The sequence below is a fragment of the Taudactylus pleione genome, unplaced genomic scaffold, assembly GCF_031769625.1.
Source record: "Taudactylus pleione unplaced genomic scaffold, aTauple2 ptg000111l, whole genome shotgun sequence".
Taxonomy (NCBI): Eukaryota; Metazoa; Chordata; class Amphibia; order Anura; family Myobatrachidae; genus Taudactylus; species Taudactylus pleione.
The window spans coordinates 276,107-295,782 of NW_028284513.1; the positions used below are offsets into that span (position 1 = coordinate 276,107).

At 38.3% G+C, this 19,676-nt stretch overlaps 1 protein-coding gene across 5 annotated transcripts in view; it reads right to left on the minus strand.

Annotated features, from left to right (window-relative positions):
• Positions 1-3,699: 3,699 nt before the first annotated feature.
• Positions 3,700-19,676, minus strand: part of EDA (ectodysplasin A) — a 293,287-nt gene continuing 277,310 nt past the window's right edge. For 2 of the 5 annotated variants that reach the window (XM_088471168.1, XM_088471163.1), the window contains 5 exons: positions 17,824-18,003; positions 17,704-17,741; positions 12,232-12,283; positions 7,822-7,952; positions 3,700-4,318 (listed from right to left, as the gene is read on the minus strand). In XM_088471168.1, coding sequence (XP_088327294.1) covers positions 4,067-4,318; positions 7,822-7,952; positions 12,232-12,283; positions 17,704-17,741; positions 17,824-18,003 — 653 coding nt within the window. In that variant the 3' untranslated portion in view covers positions 3,700-4,066. The remainder of the gene's footprint in view (positions 4,319-7,821; positions 7,953-12,231; positions 12,284-17,703; positions 17,742-17,823; positions 18,004-19,676) is intronic. The other 3 variants (XM_088471167.1, XM_088471164.1, XM_088471166.1) reach the window with 3 other exon arrangements.

Genomic DNA, 19,676 nt, shown 5'->3' on the forward strand with positions numbered 1-19,676 from the left:
CCTAAACGGGAAATGTCTTTAAACATATCCACAATGTCCAATCAACTCTCGTGGAACTTGAAACATAAGTGTCTTAAAGAAATGTCTTATGCAAATCTGTGGGATGGATGTTCTTTGTATAATGCTTTCCTTAATTAATTCTTAATAGAGAAGAGGTTACGTTTAATACCGAACACCCATCCTACAGAATTAAGGAAAGCATTTCCCGTTTAGGGATAGGAGTAAGTTTAAAGATATTTCCCGTTTAGGGATAGGAGTACTTTTTGAGACATTGAAATCATTCAAGAGCGCACTACCTAGAGATTACCAGTATAAAATAGTTGCATTTATAACCCAGAGCGCACCACTAATGTGATTATTAGATGCGAGCACCAGAACTGGACCAAGAATGTGGCCTCATCTGATGAATCACATTTTCTTTTAACGCATGTGGAAAGCCAGTTGCATCATTTACCTGGGGAAGAGTTGGCACCAAAAAGAACTATGGGAAGGCAAGCCGGCAGAGGCAGTGTGATTCTCTGTACAATGTTCTGCTGGGAAACCTTGGGTCCTGGCATTCATGGAGATATTACTTTGACACATATTACCTACCTAAACATTGTTGCAGATCAAGTACACCCCTTCATGGCAACGGTATTCCGTGATAGATGATGCAGTGCCTCTGTAACATGCATTAAGCCACCGGTGACCACAGCGCAATTAGTGCACCCTGAACCTGATGGCACCCTCATCCGCTGCTCAACCATCTGGTTCCCACCCAAGAGTGTCAGAGCAGCAGAACCTCCCCTGGTAACTGTCACCATTCAACTGTGTAATAGCCTGTGACTGCTACATGCATGATGACACAGTAAGCACCCTCAAAAACACAAAGCATGCCCCCTTCACTCCGCGTGGTTAGCTGCACTTAGCGGATTATGGGATACTTAAAAAAGAAAAACATATTCAAATCTAAGCCAATGCTGGATTGCAGACTAAGCGACCGCTGACTCTGCCTTGTGGATGAGCTGGCCCAAGTGGAAAGCCACTACTGTAGAAAAAACACCAAAGCACATCTAGAGTTTGCTAGAAAACATTAGAGTGACCCAGCTAAAAAGTGGGATAAGGTTTTGTGGCCAGATGAGAAAAAAATCCATCCCAAACACTGTGCAAACCGAGTAGCAACTTAACACAACAGAATTAAAGCGGTTATTGCAGCAAAAGGTAGTTATGCCAAGTACTAGTCTACAGGAGATGAATAATTATTTAAGCAGCATTTTTTCAGTTTTAATTTTTTTTTAAATCTGCAGACAAATAAATATAGAACTAAGTTCGAAAATTTGCTTTGAGAGACTACTGGTACACAATAAAAACAATACTAGTCTAGGTTAGTCACTGTGTCATTTGTAATGCAAACTAACTGATGACTTTTTAGGAGGTTGACTATTTTGCAAGCCACTGTACATAGTCCCACTGCATTGTAAATGGGGTTTACTTTACTTTATTTCTCTATGATTGCATCACGTTCAAAAACAATCAATTTCACTTCAAAATATGCCCCATGCAATCATTAAAATCTCCTGTGCACAAAACAGCCATCTTATTCTGGACTTAACATGCTAGCTTCAATGTATCATGTGTCTGCAGCTAAACATTACAGGTACGTACCTGGAAACTCTAAAAATACATTATGACCCTCTAGGCTTTTAGCTGAACATGCAGGTTCCCATAAGCACAGAGCACCTTACTCAGCTGTTCACCGGATGTTTCTTCTGGTAGTCTTCGTTATATCTTCAATTCCTTCAATTCTTCCGGTTATACTGTTACTTGTTGGCAGGTTTAATCCAAGAGAATGATTGGCTTACTCAAGAGTGACATTTTACATGAAAATCCAAAAATACTACAAATTCTCATTCTTGACCAGACTTCAGAAATATCGCTCTTTCACATAGGATTATATATATACATATTTATGTATATAATATTCAGCAACTCATCAGGATTTATGGAAAAAAAAAATCACATGACCCATCCTCTATTCTAACTCAGTCATTAGAGAAAAGACAATGATGTCGGAGTAAGGACGACAGGGTAATTTTTTCTATATACACTGGATACAAGAGAGGGAGGAACAGTGGAAGGAGACAAACATCGGTTGAACGAGATTATTATCCGCTCCTACACATGCCCCATTGTCTACTTATTTATGCAGACCACATCTTCTGGTAGGCAGAACTATAGAGAATACCTGAATATTGTATCACTTGTTAAATTGGGTTACACTATTGTATCATTTCTTCTGAGTCCATATCTAGGTTTCTCATTTATGGAGTTGGGGATTACTGAAAAAGAACAATAAGACCTTGTGAAATTATCTCAGCGCTGCAGGATCAAATTGGTGATATTACCTTGTTTGTGAATTGTTTTTGGGAGTGTAAGATGAACACTACTGCACCGATAAGGATCCATTGGAAGCGTCATAAGGAGCACACCAATTAGAAACACAGCTTTGTATTGATCTAAATCCGACATGTTGGAATTCAGGATGGGTTGTGTAATTTATTCGTATGTCCAGACTAGTGCCGCTTTTTGTTGCTGCACTTGGGCTGGACAGTAGTACTTACGGAAAGTGCCTTCCCTTCTGGAGACCACAGAATGCCCAGTGTGAGAAATATTGCTCCTTAAAGCATCAGATATCAGATGTGCGTGTGTTTTACAATTGCCCTTTTAGAGATGAAATGGTATGGCTCAGCGGAGGAATAAAAAAATGAAACAATGGAACTGTATTACTGCTTGAGATTACACTTTAGAAGTTCTGCAGGAAACCCTGTTAAGTGATTAGCAGACAAAAACCTGTGTTAGTGGGCAATGGGCATTATAGACAAAGTGATCATTTCTCCCCCAGTAACATCAACCACCATTCATGCACCATTGGCAACACTACATTCTCGATAATAAAACTGTAAGGTTGGTATCTAAGAGGAAACAGCAAATTATGCACAATGTATTTTTTTTTATAACCAAACTGAAATTTTGTTCTCTGTTGCTATATGGTGGATACACTGCATTTAATCATGTATGCATAGATGTAATCTATTCAAAAAGCACCAATATTATACAAAGTGCTTTACAAAACAACAACATAAATTCAAAGGACGCCGGCATGGCATAAGGTTTTCTGAATCACCAAGGATTAAGGCTTTCAAAATAAAAACATTTGTAAAATGTATCAATAGTCTGACAGCTAACTGTCTGCAAATGTGCATTGCCCTAAATGTGTCACAGCTAGAGAAGTTTGTAAATGTCTAGACTACATTCTGTTTTAACTCTTGTTAGAGGCTGGATGAAATGTTGTGCAGACAAGTAGCCGAAACATCTTTAGTGCATTATTTCAAGCAGACATCTAACACTGATGATCTGCAAGTTATGTTACCAACAACTGGCAGATATACACTGACAAATAACTCCTTAGGATTTAGTTCTCATCTCTAGTAACCATTCACTGTTCAGCACAAATTGTACTGAGAGTACCTTTCTTCCCGATGTAAGTTACTACTCCAAGGTCTGGCAGAGATTTAATGCTCGAGATATAACCAACCTCATGTAAAATTACTTAACGACCAGAAAGGAATAAAGATATAAAACTTAATCCACTGTATTTTGAATGCATAAATTCTTTCTGTGGTGTATATATTATTCATGAAAGAAATAATACAGGAAAAACAGTTTGTATTTCAATTTATCAATAAAAACAAATAAAATTGTTCACCAGCGTTAATAATCCCTTTGCCATGGGCAGCAGCCAGCTAGTGCAACAAGAACACCAAAAGTAGTTCTTCAAAACACTGGCAACATGGTCCCGTGCCACACTTGCAGAATTGTCTCTCTTCTTGTGAGTATTGGACTGTCACAGTGTCCACCATTCAGAATAAAATAAACTATTTATTCTGCATCCTATTGACCAGAGACATGTTCTTTTACATTTTCATCTCTGCAATATTTTATAAAAAAAATGTGGAATGGCGTCTGCTAAAGCCGGTGGGCTGGTAACACTATGCAGGCCTTAAAAGTTTCCATTTTCTTTGAGAGCTTATGAGCCAGGAGCCTCTCCTAAGCGTACTGCCCCGAAGAACGTTGTGTGTCTGCTCATATTGATTGAGATATCTGCATGAACCATCTTTACTGCAATCTTCTGCTTAGCTTTTAAGAGGCAAACTCCAGCAGTGTAGCAGGTATTGAAGTTGGTTTTACCAGGTTCTATGCTTCGCGTACACTGCAAAAATGGCTTCTCATCTACCACCACTTCATAACTGGCAAAGTCTGTAAAGTTGATATAGTAAACCTGTGAGAATAAAGCGCTAAAAGTCAGATTAAAACATATTAGCCTTTTTTAAATATTAGAATTGCAAAAGCAAACTCAATAATGGAGTGGAATTTACAGAGCTGGGAACGCTGGCTTGAAGTGAACCCAAACTTAATTTCTAGGCCAGTTCTTTTTGAACTTGAGCCTTTTACTATGGCTACAAATTGTGTAAAAATAAAAACATTATACAGTATTTTAAGCAATACAAAGCAATGCAGTTATAATACATTAACAGCACTCTTTATAACTTAAATGTTGCATCATCTCAAATATAAAACACTTAACTGCTGTTGCGCTAATGTTCTTAAATGTATAAAAATGCCTTGACATATCAGAAATAAAGAACCAAGACGCCAATCTAGTATCTATTAAAAAAATATTTATATAAATATAAAAAACAACAAATAATAAATAGTACAAAATCATGCATAGACAACAGGTCTTAATGAAGACCAAGAATAAAAAACCTTATGTAAATGTATAATTTACTGACTGGTCAGTATAAAAAGTAAGTCAATCTTCCTTAAAACATTTTAGTGATCAGTCAGTAATTTATACATTTACATAAGGTTTTTTATTCTTCGTCTTCATTAAGACCTATTGTCTCGTATGCCCCAGAATGCGATGCATTCTGGGCTTGGATGCGGTGACCTATAGGCTTATAGTCACAGCTTCCCCCCTGGGATACCTCCCATGACCCTCCGTGGCAGACATACTTCTGCGCATGCGCAGAAAGATGCCAGAGGGACAATTGGGTCATTAGACCCAGAAGTCCCTCATTCGCAAAGGACAGCTCTTACTGAGAGAGCTGTCCTTTGTGATTTTCTTCATGCATTCATGGTGTAATTAATGATGGCATGTGAAGAGTGGCGGGATGCATCACAACCCAAATGTGATGCGTCATGCATCCCGCCCCATATCTATTTTATGTTTTATTCTCCTGAGAAATATGTAGATCCGGTGAGATATTGACAGCGGATGAGACCAAGAGCAAGGATTATCAATCTGATGGTGGCTGGACTTTATGTAATATCAAGGATTTCTCAGAGTCAACTATTATCACATCAATGATAAGAGATAATGCATATACACCACAAACTGTTGTGCTGAATCTGTGCCTACTGTACAATTACAGTACTTAAATTCTAAATAAGTAGGGCTGTTAATGTAAAATGTACTGTAGATATTAATATCACATTTGTTATATTTTTTCCCCTATCTGAAAATGGAACAGCTTTCGTCTACTGCAAAATGTTCTTCTAGGCCAGTATTTACCAACTCCAGTCCTCAGGTACACCTAACACCCCCTGAGGAGGCGAGCAAAAATGTGCGATAAGAACTGTTTTTTTTTAACCTGGACTTTAGAGGGGTTTAGCCGTTTCACAATTGGCCACGAAGATCACGATAGTTAATGGGCACCCAAAACAATTGAACTGCAACATTTGGTGCCCATTAATTACAGCGACATAAAAAAAAACAATTGAATCACCCCCAAAATGTCCACAATGGTTCCTGGGTAACGCAGGTCATAATACTAAGGAAAGGTAAAATGTAAAAATGAATCTAAATACCATAAGTGGAGACATTTAAATATGTCCTACAGACCTGACAATTTGATAGCACAGATACAACCAGAGACATAGACCAATCAATCTCACTTGTGGGCAGGTGATTTTAACTTGTTACTTCTAAATTTAAAAAATGAACAATGGCTTCTATGATGCCGAGCTTGGATAGTATAAAGATACATTGGTCATTATGATATAAATGGACCATGAGAAGTCTAAAAGTAATCCTATATAAACAATACTATACAAATTTTGTTACAAAAAGATTACAAGATTTACATAGTCCAAGCTAGCCTGTAGTAACAGAGTTTTAATCTTCAGTACAGGGTGTGATATTCCATGGAAATTTGAACAACCTATTTTTTTAAAACTGTTAAATAAAAGGTTAAATAATAATGATCAAAGATTAAATGTTGGTTTCTGTGTACAGTACTGTGCAAAAGTTTTAGGCAGGTGTAGAAAATGCTGCAATGTAAGAATGCTTTCAAAAATAGAAGTGTTAATAGTTTATTTTTTATCAATTAACAAAATGCAAAGTGAATGAACAGAATAGAAATCTAAATCAAATCAATATTTGGTGTGACCACCCTTTCCCTTCAAGCAGCAGTAATTATTCTAGGTACACTTGCACAAAGTAGGGACTTTTGTAGGATTATAGTCGGGTGTTTCATTAACCATTCATACCAAACAGATGATAATGATCATCATTTTCATATGTAGGTTGATAACAGTCATTAACTGAAACAAAAACTGGATCCAAATTTATTCTGCAGCAGGACAACGACCTCAAACATACAGCCAATGTCATTAAGAACTAGCTTTAGCGTAAAGAAGAACAAGGAGTCCTGGAAGTGATGATATGGCCCCGACAGAGCCCTGATCTCAACATCATCGAGTCTGTCTGGGATTACATGAACAGACAGAAGGATTTGAGCAAAGCTACATCCACAGCAGATCTGTGGTTAGTTCCTTCGAAATCCGTGTGCAAGTGTATCTAGAAATTTATGCTGTTTTGAAGGCAAAGGGTGGTCGCACCAAATATTTATTTGCTTTAGATTTCTCTTCTATTCATTCACTTTGCATTTTGTTATTTGATAAAAATAAACTAAGTGAATGAATAGAAGAGAAATCTAAATCAAATCAATATTTGGTGTGACCACCCTTTGCCTTCAAAACAGCATAAATTTCTAGATACACTTGCACACGGATTTCGAAGGAACTAACCACAGATCTGCTGTGGATGTAGGCTTGCTCAAATCCTTCTGTCTGTTCATGTAATCCCAGACAGACTCGATGATGTTGAGATCAGGGCTCTGTCGGGGCCATATCATCACTTCCAGTACTTCTTGTTCTTCTTTACGCTAAAGATAGTTCTTAATGACATTGGCTGTATGTTTGAGGTCGTTGTCCTGCTGCAGAATAAATTTGGATCCAATCAGACACCTCCCAGCTGTTTTTGTTTCAGTTAATGACTTATCAACCTACATATGAAAATAATGATCATTATCATCTGTTTGGTATGATTGGTTAATGAAACACCCGACTATAATCCTACAAAAGTCCCGACTTTGTGCAAGTGTACCTAGAATAATTAATGGTGCTTGAAGAGAAAGGGTGGTCACACCAAATATTGATTTGATTTAGATTTCTCTTCTGTACATTCACTTTGCATTTTGTTAATTGATAAAAATAAACACTTCTATTTTTTAAAGCATTCTTACTCTGCAGAATTTTTTTCACACCTGCCTAAAACTTTTGCACAGTATTGGAAGTCAGCGACATTGGTTCTATAGCACTAAACATAACATTCATACATAATGAACTAAATGTAAGACTTTTTCTAAAAATTAGAATTATGTGATTATCTTCTGCCTAAAAGTTGAAAATAGGAGTTAGGCCCAAGACCGTACTCACTTCTACCTGACTATAGATGAGGTAGGTACCATCCACAAGCACCTCCAGTTCTCCGCTGCGTGTGTGCAGTTTAAAGACTCTATGGTTCATGGCAATCCGTGACCAGTCATGAAGGATTCCACCTGAAAGATCTCAGTGTGAGAGAATGGTAGTCACTCAGTACATGTTGTCAACAGCAGCAGAGCATCAACAGATGTTTTATTAGCATTTTTTACAAAAACATTACATTATATATCTATATATAAAGAATGGAAGATCGTCACATCCAACCCTAAAGTTACTGCCCAGATGCAAAGTTTACCCCAAATCACAAGTATAATCTAAAAAAATGCATATTTTATCTGACACAAAGATGCAACATGATGGAGGTAATGTATCAGAGATATACACTGATGAAGTCATGGAATTGCAGTATGTAGGTGGCATCATAGTACTGTGAAGTCTTGGAAATGCCCAAACCTTCATCAGTTGTAACCTGACATCTCATGAGTCAGTTTGAACACCAGCTAGGCTGCTCATGGCAAAGCAATGTGAATTATCAGAATTTGAACGGGGCAAGACAGTGGGTGCCCGACAGTTGGGACACTCCATTTCTGAACTTCTACGGACTTTAGACATTCCTTGATCTATGGTGTCACGTGTGTACCGGGAATACCTCATGGAAGTCATTATCACCCACCATGGTCAGCACAATGGCCGACCACTGGAGCTTAATGATCGTGACCAGTGGCGTCTGACCAGAATTGTTCATGGTAACAGACAAGCAACACTGGCTCAAATCACATCCACATTCAATGCAGGAGGTACCAGCAGGGGAGCCGAGAGGGGGGAGAGCAGGTACAAATTACCCTGGCCCGGGCTTGCTGAAGGGGCCCGGCAGGGGCCTGGGTCTGGCACCGCCCCCCTCCCATCTACATCACAGCAGCCCAGCACATGCTGCTGTGTGCTGGGCTGCAGGGGGAGACTGCTTGCAGCTGCTAAGCAGCAGCTGGAGCAGTCTCCAATGCCTATGGGGGGAGCGATCACACTGATCGCGACCCCCATTGACTGTGCGCCGGGCTGAGGGGCACACAGCGCCCCCCTCTGCGCTGCTAATATGTTTTTTTTCTGTGTTTTTTTTCCTAAGGGCGCATGGCAACACCTCCCGTAATTAGGCCATGCCCACTGTCACCTGGGCCCGGCTCTTGGTGGCCCTGGCTACAGACGCATATCCAGCTGGTCAGTGCAGCGTTCTTTAGCTTCCATGGGATATGGGAGTAGAAGACCCACCAGAGTGCCCCTTTTAACACTACAACACCGGATACAGTGGCTCCCCTGGGCTTGTGACGTTGCTAATTTGTCCCTGGAGGGACTGGCAACATGTGGCATGGTCCGATGAGTCATGGTTCCAGTTGTTTCGAGCTGATGATAGGGTTCGGGTGTGGAATCGACCCTATGAGGCCATGTACCCCAGTTGCCAAGAAGGCACTGTACAGGCTGATGGTAGTTCCATAATGGTGTGGGGGTGTGCACCTACAAATATCAGGGAGCTATGGGAAGCTATTCAGATGGCATTGGTCAACATCTCTCCAGAGGTCTACTGTCCACTTGTGGAATCGATGCCACGTGGAGTTGCTGCACTTCGCCGGGCTAGAGTGTGTCCATCACAATACTCTGCATCTATCCCATGACTTTTGGCACTTCAATGTATTTGTGGCATTAGAGAGGAGCTTGGATATATTTCTGAAATGTTGCAACATATTGCTCAATGCTGTGTCATTGTGGTAGGTAAAATATGTATTTAGAAGACCCATTAGTACTCATTTTTTTACTTTTCTATATCTATTATATAAACAGACAAGAGTAAAACTGTAAATATAAGGATTAATAGAATGTAATGATCAAGATGAATCAGATGAGGAAACTAGTATCCTGCTCTGCAAATTCACTGAACACTTGGTCCTCTGTTTGTTATGGCCTTAGTATAAAACACAGAGATCAGAGTGAAAGCATTCTTTTTTTCCCTGTAATGTCTTGAAGTCATGTGGCTGCAGGACCCGATAACCAGATAAAGCCACACATTTCTTTGCTTATGACTCAATAAAATACCATATCAAACATGCACATTAAAAACTTTAAAGTTGATCTTGAATCCCAACTCAAAACACCCCTGTTTCTGGAGTTAAAAATTAGATCATTATAAAAAGACCCTTTGTCACAGTTTTGCCATGTACAGTATTGTTTAAATATTTTTATTACATTTGTGCAGCCAGGTAAATTTTACAATTTATTTGGCTGAGGTACTGTAGTTTTCTTTTGATAGCACAGTAAATATTTAAGTTATACTGCATTTATTTAACTCCATACAGTTTAAAACATACCAATAATTCATTACACAGTTACTTTAACAGAATTAGTGCAACTCGAAATGTAATATGTGGTTATGTTTGCACTATTTCTGTTTATGTATTTTGTAAGGTGCAGCTACCCATTGTAGCATCATATAAATAAAGGATAATAGTGATATTAATAATAATAATTAAAGACTCACTAAAACAAACAGGGAAAATTGCGGCAGTGCTGAACTATTTAACGAATGTTGCATATTTTGGGTAAATAGCCCTCATTATTTTCTGAGTCTTTTATATGCAATAATATTTAAGTATATTTTATAATAAGGTACTGTGTGGTTCTTTTGCATTAGCGATTAATTTTCCATTATCTCAACTGATATGTGTAAACTGCTATTAATAATAAATTTGTCAGAGTCATTCAATATTGTTTTTGTGAGAAATTCATTATTATTTAGACTATAAAATTGGGCCTTATAGCATTGTGTTTTTCTTCTCTATTTGCTTATAGAAGCGCAGTTCTAATCTATATGCAATTGCTGTAATGTTTCCAATTTTTAGATTGCATTTTCTCATTCCATGTTTAGCATCCTGACATATTTTTTTGTATAACCCCATTAATGTAGGTTTATTCATTACTACGTATACATTTATCAGTGCACCTTGTGTTTTTTTTTTACCGTTCACAGATTCTTTAGCATCCATGAATATCAACGGTTGTTAATTCCCTAAGACACTTCATATCAGATTATTCTTTTCTGTGTAAATGTGAAGGATAACAATATTCACTCACTAGAACGGCTAACATAGACATACATAACTGTGATTTCATTAGCACATAGTTATATATTTTTAATACATCTTCACATTTTAATTAAATTTATTTTAAATTATTGTTTTTAGCTCTTTCTGGTTTTACCTCAACTTTACCGAACTCTATTGTTCACTTCAGGTTAAAACGTTTTCTTCATTTTCTTGCTCACTTTAGGGCTGATTCTGAGGTGTGAGCAAATCAAACAACAGTAAGTAACTTTCTATCCGGAACAACGTGGAGTTGCAAGGGATGCAAATAAATATATATATATATATATATGTTATGGGCGCTCCAACCAGCTTTTTTTACATGCCTGTGGTCATTCTACGCCAATAGTTTGAGAAACAAAATCAAAGTGGAGCTGTGTTTAAGTTACTATGACAGGATCCAACTTTAGGAGGCAGGAAGCCTTTTTTGATGACAGGAACATTGCAGAAAAGGTAGACTGAGAGTGCACTGTGGGCCTGATTCAGACCCGCTCGCAAGCGGGTCCATGGTGTGCCAGTGTGCATGCGCACTGAGCAAGCCCCGGTGTGCGGGCACAAACACTCGCTCTGGCGCTCGCATCCAAAAGGGGGGCTGTCGATGTTGATCGACATCTCGCCCCGTGTGGAAGGTGTGTGGGGGGGGGGTGGCTGGGCAAACAGAGGCGTTTGTGGGCGGCCCTACTGACATCACTCGTGATGTCCGTAGGTGGACTTCCTGCTCTATTAGAGCAGGAAGTCCACTGGGGCTTGCGGCAACGAGACCCTACCGCAAGGGTCTCGTCGCAAGCCTGATGGTCGCGGTGGTCTTGACCATCGCGACCATCACCTGGCCGCTCACATAAGCTGCGGGTGGTAACCCACAGCTATGCGAGCGGCCGGGAGGCCGCAACTAAAAAAACTAGAGCCCGCCCTGATTAAGAGCGAGCGCTCGCTTTTTGCGAGGGCCTCTGAATCAGGGCCTGTGTCTCAGCGGGCAGCACTGAGTCTGCTCAGCATATATTGCTGGACACCATTACAGTATATCTGTGTGCAGCCAGCAAGAGGACAATATCGGAAAAAGTTTTTAAAAAATATTTAATTTTAAATTGTTCATCTCAAGTTTAAATCAATATAAGGATTTAAACATTGCAAAGTATTAGCCTGGCTATTTTTAAATGCCACCCAGCTGGCACAATTTTTTGGCGAAAACACTGAAATGTGTTAGAAATTATGATAAATTTTGTTAACAAGGAAGTGGTTAAAAATAAAGAAAAATAAAGAGCCACCATTAGTTTCTTACCATTTTTCACTTGTATTGCTGAGCCTTGACCTTGTAGGTGAACGACAGCTGGCTGAAAAATTACAGACAAATAACTAAGAAACATTGACGTAAAAATGTTAACGTGAAGCAAGTTTTTTAGGTATTGTTCTAAAAATCATGATTGCCTTTTCAATACCTCTCTGGAGGGCATACTAATATGACCTCCACAGTCACAAAATGACTCTTAGAGCTGTATAGTTATGTAGGGTGGTCATCTATTCAGCTCTGATCTTTTGATTATTGAGGCTAATGAACCATTTCCACATCAACTGAATTTTTAATTACTTTGGTTTCTAAATATTTATTGCACTTTGTATACTAAATAAGACATCAGAGCAGACTTTTATCTCATGTAGAGTTCTAAGGGTTTAAAATGTTAAAAATCCACAATTTTGGCACTTGTGAGCACACAGAAACTTAATTTTCTCAGGCCAGGATTGAGATATTTAAAAAAAAAAAAATGTAAAATTGTTTAGCACATAATAGGTTTTAATTAAATATACTAATTGACTAAATTTAAGAATGTCAAGGTCATAGACTCAGACATTTAAATACAGGTTTTTTAATTAATTAATGGTCACATGGTGACCAGTAATTAATATGAGTGGTTACTTTTGCATATTCCATGCTCTTTGCCAGCCTTCCCCCATTTAGAAAATGTTTAAAAAGACCATAAAATACTTCCTGTTGCAATAAATAAAATATAGAACCCCCCCCCCCAACACCTTATATATTTATATTATTTGCATACAAATTAGATAAATTGTATTGGAAAGCGTTAAATATATATATATGTGTAGCGGGAGATTACTGCACCAATTTAGTACAGATCGTTGTGAATGGTATTTCAATGTACTTGTCACATACGTGTGTATTCCTTAACCATATAGAGATGTAGGACTAGGTATCAGGCACTCCCCAAAAATATGGGTGTCAGCTCAACCAGTAAGAAATTTATCAGTGGTAATCAGTTACATATAAACAAATGCGAATACTGGAACTGGAATAGAGTGCCTCATGTGCTTATGTACACTTGTATATGTATATTAAAAATAGTAACCTTATAATGTAAAGTGCTTAGTGACATACAAAAAAGTGCTCAGTGTATAAATACAATTCATATGGAAAAATCTCCAAATTATTACTAATATTCACAAAGTGATAGGAGTATGATTAACAACAATATATAAATAAAATTAATAAATGTGTACAGCAGTGCATTAGTATTCAGATTATAAATGTGCAAAAATACTCATACGATTTATAAATAAATATAAAAAACAACTTTTAATCAAAAACAAGAGTGATATCCTTCCAATTGTAAAATAGTATGCATAAATCCACAAATTAATATACATATAAAAAAATAAAAAATAAAAATGTTTTCATAAAAAATGCCTTAAGAATATCAATATAAAATAGGAATAAAAATGGCTTATCTGATCATAAAAAGTGGCAAGTTCATGAATGGGTATATTTGTGTGCTTTTGAAGAAAATTTGTGGTCAGTCTTATATTTAAAGCATCTCAAAAGCAATAGCCTTGCTTTCAAAACACATACATTTTAGGGTATGCCTATCAGTTATATAACATAGGATTGGTCACATTCATAAGAACAAAATATTAAAGCAAGGGATACTTCCAAAACACTGTCACTTGGCAGTCTGCTTTAACAGCAGTCCACAGGGCACTCCCTTCCTGAAACTGGTTCAAAGCCATGATTATAGTTCTCTCAAAAGTTAAACATCAGACAAATTGTGCCCATTACAGGTCAATGTTAATAAAAATACATTAACATGATATTTGAGATGATTATATATCCCCTAGAGACTTTATAATAGGACTGCAAATAGCTTGAGGGAATAAAGAAATGCTCTACTTGCATATGACGTCCTGCTTACCATATTACCCCCCACACATTACTATCAAACTTTAAAGCTCTTACAACAACATGTGACACACTATGACAGTGATTTCCCAACCTCGGTCCTCAAGGCACAATAACAGTCCTGATTTTAGTTATATCCATGATTGTACACAGATGGTTAAATCAATATAACTGAGGTACTAATTGAGTCACTTGTGCTCAAATATGGCTATCCCTAAAACCTGGACTGTTAGTGTGCCTTGAGGACCGTGGTTGGGAACCACTGCACTATGATTTGAAAATTATTTTAAGATGGAGGGTCTCCCCCTTCATATATAATGCATCTTAATACAGTAGCATAAATGGTTTGTACAATTCATTTTGAGGAATGAAATCTCCAGAATGATCTTCCCAAAAGCTGACCAATGACAAATGTAGACCCAGACATATAATTTTTATTTACATCTTAGCCATGCTTTAATTTCTAAACATATCTTGGAGGCAAAGCAAGCAAAATAATTTTAATGCTATCTTTACTCTCTGGATTCCGCTAACAATGGATGCCTTCTGCCCCAACACATTCGGATATAAACTTCTCATGTTAAATATGGGACTACTGCATACAACATTTCAAACTCATTTCACATCCCTCTCCCCTCACTTAGATTTGGGGAAACCCTAAGTTTTAGCCTGGGCAGTCTCCAACCCAATTTATCTCATGGCTCAACCAAGGTAATATGTTTGTAATGGATGTTCAAGAGAAGAGTGCTACACATCATAATTCATAAGGTGACCTCCAGCATAAATTCCTGGAGGCAAATGTTTTATATTTTTGAATCTCCAATTAAAACACTAGCTCTCTCCTTCATTAGATCACCTACTACCAACTATTTGTTCTCTTTTGAATAACTGTGTTATTTCAGACTTATAACAAAAAAGTATGTAACATAACCCCCTACCGCAAAATTAGAGCTTCAATGGGGGTTAGATCTTGCCAGACCCCTTGTGGACAAAATCATTATAAGGGAATGAATCTCTAAACCATTAAGTTTATATCACATTATGGAAAACTCATGTAAAGAATACTACCATTGTTACCTGGTTCCTAGCAGGTGACATAAGAAGTTTAACTCTCAGTGTTGGAGAGGCTATAGGGTTTAAGTGCATACATATGGTGTACTTGCCCAAAAAATGCTGCTTATTGAGATGGTATATACGGTCTTTTAAGTAAGGTGACAAATATCCCCATGATAAAAATAAACCCTGGTCCTTTATCCTGGGCTTTCAATTTAAATTTGTACACATTGAAAGGTTAGAGGAACGCCGTTTATCATGAGGACCATTAAATCAGATAAACAAAAAGACCGACATACTTTAAGTACTCATCATCAAAAAACTACCTCTCCTGTAGACAAGAGACTAATTTATAGTATTTAAGAGGATAGTATGCATACCATAAATATAACTGTATGAAATAGTTAGTCAAGTTATGTCATGGTGTAATATACAAACTGCATGCTAGACAAATATATTGCAGGTCAACAGTCAATAGTCCCCTGCTGCAGGTACTGCTTTGTCCTTATATTTTAGATTATGTACATACATAATACTTTTTTGGATCTTAGATAAATTATGTTCTCCACTTCCTATTATGAGTTATGAATTAGCATGGTTAGAAACTGTAATTAAAAGCAGTATTTATTAAATATTGCAAACCAGTTCCTAGTAATTAATATCTTTAAAAGAAAACTACCTCCTAGTAGGAAGCATTATTCAACACCAACAGCACACTAAAGAGAAATTGTTGGAATTTTTGAAAAGGACTGGATCCGATGACAATTGACCCTGGAATTCTGGCAGGGATTGAGGAAGGCATCATTCTGAAGATAACATTTTTTCTTAGCCTACATTGGACAACAATTATCATTATAATCAACATACTGGTTGATTTTAGGATTGTAGGTATCACAGAGACAAGGGAAGGATATTGGTGATGAAAATTCTGTGAACAAGAGAGATAATGTATGAACTTTGGCATTGCAGCCTGTTCCTATATTCTTGGCAAGGGTTTTATTTAATAATGAACAGTACTGTGAAATGGTAGGACTTCAACTGGAACTCATAAGGTAAGCTGGGTCTATCAAGATATGAGGAAATGTATTTCTGAAGGTGCATACACACACAACGATTTAGTTAATGAACGATTTTAGTAAACAATTTTCTACCTTGAAAAAATGAACTAAAATCGTTTACTAAAGTTGTTCATTTACTATGTTCATTTAAATGTAATGAACGATTTTTTAGAACTGCAAACAAGTTTTGCATATTCCCTTACTGAAAATCGTTGAGTTGACAAGTCTGACTGAACTACAAACTACAAACGTGAACTTGCATGAAAGAAAATCGTTCATCGTTTGACTCAGAAAGTAAACGATTATCGTTTAACGATAATCGTTCAAAAAATCGTTGTGTGTGTATGCACCTTAAGTCTATGGTTACCATGTTTCTAAGTCTACAGTTAGTAATCAAACTAGATAGCCCTGTTCAATAGGCTTCACTAAATTTTAATTTCCTATCTTGTCCAATCCTTCACCATGTGAGTGAGAAAAAGTTTGGCCATCTACAATATATCATGGAAGTTGAACAATTCTGGGCTAAGATAACCATTATGAATTCATGTATTATGCTTTGCCAATATATATCAATGGAAATCACACAAACCTCAAACATTAACTTTATGACAAAGTTCATCTGAATATTTCTCCTCAAGCAACCAGAACTAGTAATTCTGAGTTCAAATATATATTTTAACTATAGTATTAAGTTTGCGCCTTCCAAGAATGATGGGAGGGAAAATTACATACAACTTCAAAAAATGGCTAAACTAAATTGGTGATTACCTCTGGCTCCTAAGAGTAAAATGACTGGTTTGGGACACTGTACCATCATCATTTCTTAGTTTTATATTATTTAGTATGTTTCAATCTGCTAACAATCAACTTTCAGAACAAACTTTTGATTAACATAGTAAAACACTTAAAAAACAAAACCTTACTGTAACATGCATCCTGCAGAATACAGACTATGCAAAATACAAAACAGATGGTATAATAGAACATAACATCTGTTTGACTAGTGACTTCAGCCGGATGACATGTATGTTTTGATATTATAGTGTGTTTATCAGTTCAGGATGTATAATCAAAACGTGGAGAGGTAGACATCTGCCTAGAGGTGATACTCAAACCCAATAGAACCCATTTACAAACGTTTTTATTTATTATATTAAAATAAATTACAGTTACTAAATGGGTTCCACTGGGTTTCAGTTTCAACTCTAGGCAGATGTCATCCACATCTACCTCTCACCCAAGAAGGATCTGTCTAGAATAGAAAAAAAAATCCAGTAAAGGGGTTCTCCAACTTCCAAGATGGCCTACTCAATGGGTGAAGACTCTCTATATTACCAAGACTATAGTGGAAATGACAGGAAACACAGATATTACAATATTTTAGGTGTTAATCTTATGTTACTCAAACAAACAGTTGCCAAAAATTGCAAACAGCACAAAGCGCATGTCTTACCTGTGTCTCTCTAGGACTGGTCTTCTCTGCAGAACCAGCTGGAAAGAAAATATAAAAGGAATAAAGTAACAATGCACAGAACCATCCTTCTAAAGCAAATCAAAATATTTCCATATTAACCTGTGGGTCCTTGATTTCCAGGAGGTCCTTGAGGTCCCGGTGGCCCAGGTGGTCCTGGAGGACCCATAGCATTTGACCCTGGTATTCCAGGAATGCCTGGTATTCCTGGAGGTCCAGGCGGTCCTTGAGGGCCTGAGGGCCCGGGAGGTCCTGTGGGCCCTTGAGGTCCAACCTTCTTTCCTAAAAATAAAAAACATCTTTATGTGTTTGGATTCATTTGATAAAAGTAATATTTTTATTGTGTATTATAATAAATGAAAAAAACCCAACTGCATGAAAACAGGTAATTTCCCCTATTCCAAGTAAGCCAATTACAAGTATAAAAAAACGTATTTAGTTTATTACACAGTTTATGGAAAAATACAAACACTGAAGTAAGCTGATATTACTCTGCACTTAGTAAACAGATGATGGTAGCTGTTTAGGAGTTAGCGCTATGTTGCAGATGACTGTAGCTGTATGCAGGAATATACTGAGATAGACTGCGCACAGAGAACCACTGAAGCCACAGGTGATGAGTGCAGATGCGGTTTAGGAACTTGCACTGAATGAGCAGATGATGGTAGCTGTATGCAGGAATATACCGTTGTAGACTGCGCACAGAGAACAATGAATCCGCAGGTAATAAGTGCAAGTTATTCCATGGAGATGGTACAGGCAGCAACAAGTAGAGAGTGCAAATAGGACTGCAAGCAGTAGTTAAAGGTAAGCAGGATCACATTGGTGGAGAGCAGTGGAGCACCCCGGGGCATACTAGCAGAAAGTAGGACCTCACTCAGCGAGTAACAGGTAAGGAAGTCAGTAACTGGAGCACTGACCAGAAACAAGTGGTAAGAGGAGTTGTACTGGCAATGTGCTAGTGGGCTGAGCATGTTTAAACAGGGTGGACTGAACACGGATTGGCTGCACTAGTTTTATGAATGATACAATCTGTGGATTGGTGCGGCCACGTCAGAATGTATACAATATGGTGGCTAAGCCTCACTGTAACACTGTCAGCTCTAATCCATGTTTGGAAGGACACATGGCGTATGCACTGCGGGAGCATGCCATGTGGCAAAGTGACAGCGGCAGGAGAGAAACAGGTTTGGAAAAACCGCAATCTGACAAGTAGGTAATTTCCAGACAAAACAAGGTATGAAATAACACTGACAAAATCCATATACAAATAATCTATGTGGAACAGAGAAGCAGAGTAGTGGAAGTTAGTACTATCAATAATAACTAAGTTATCGCTAGCTGTAGAAGCAAATTAAGGATCTAAGGCCCTCATTCAGAGCCGTACGCTCTGAGCAGAGCGCACGCTCTGAATGAGGGCCGCCCTCCATAATTATGGAGCGTCCTCCTGGACGCTCGTATAGCTGTGGGTCACCACCCACAGCCTATACGAGCGTGCAGTTTGATGGCCGCGATGGTCTTGACCATCGCGACCATCGCCACTGCGAGCCGGAGCCTGCGGTTGAGTTTTTCAACCGCAAGGCCCGGAGTGATTTTGGCTCTATCAGAGCCAAAATCACTCCCACTGACATCACTAGTGATGTCAGTGGGCCGGCTTCTGACGGTAGGCGTTCCCTTGGGAACACCCCCGTCAGGGAGGCACGCCCACGACACTCCCACCAAAGGGGGCGTTCTGTCAGTCAACATCGACAGCAAGCCCCCTTTGATCAGACACAACGAGCGAAGGAAAGTCCTTTGCTCATCGCGTCTGGCGCATGCGTACGACGGAGCTCCCGCCGTCGTGCGCATGCGCAGTGCACAACATCGACCCACTTGCGAGCGGACAGCCGCTTGCGAGTGGGTCTGAATCAGGGCCTAAGTATGTGCAAAGGATGTCTCAACTGCAGCATGGGAAA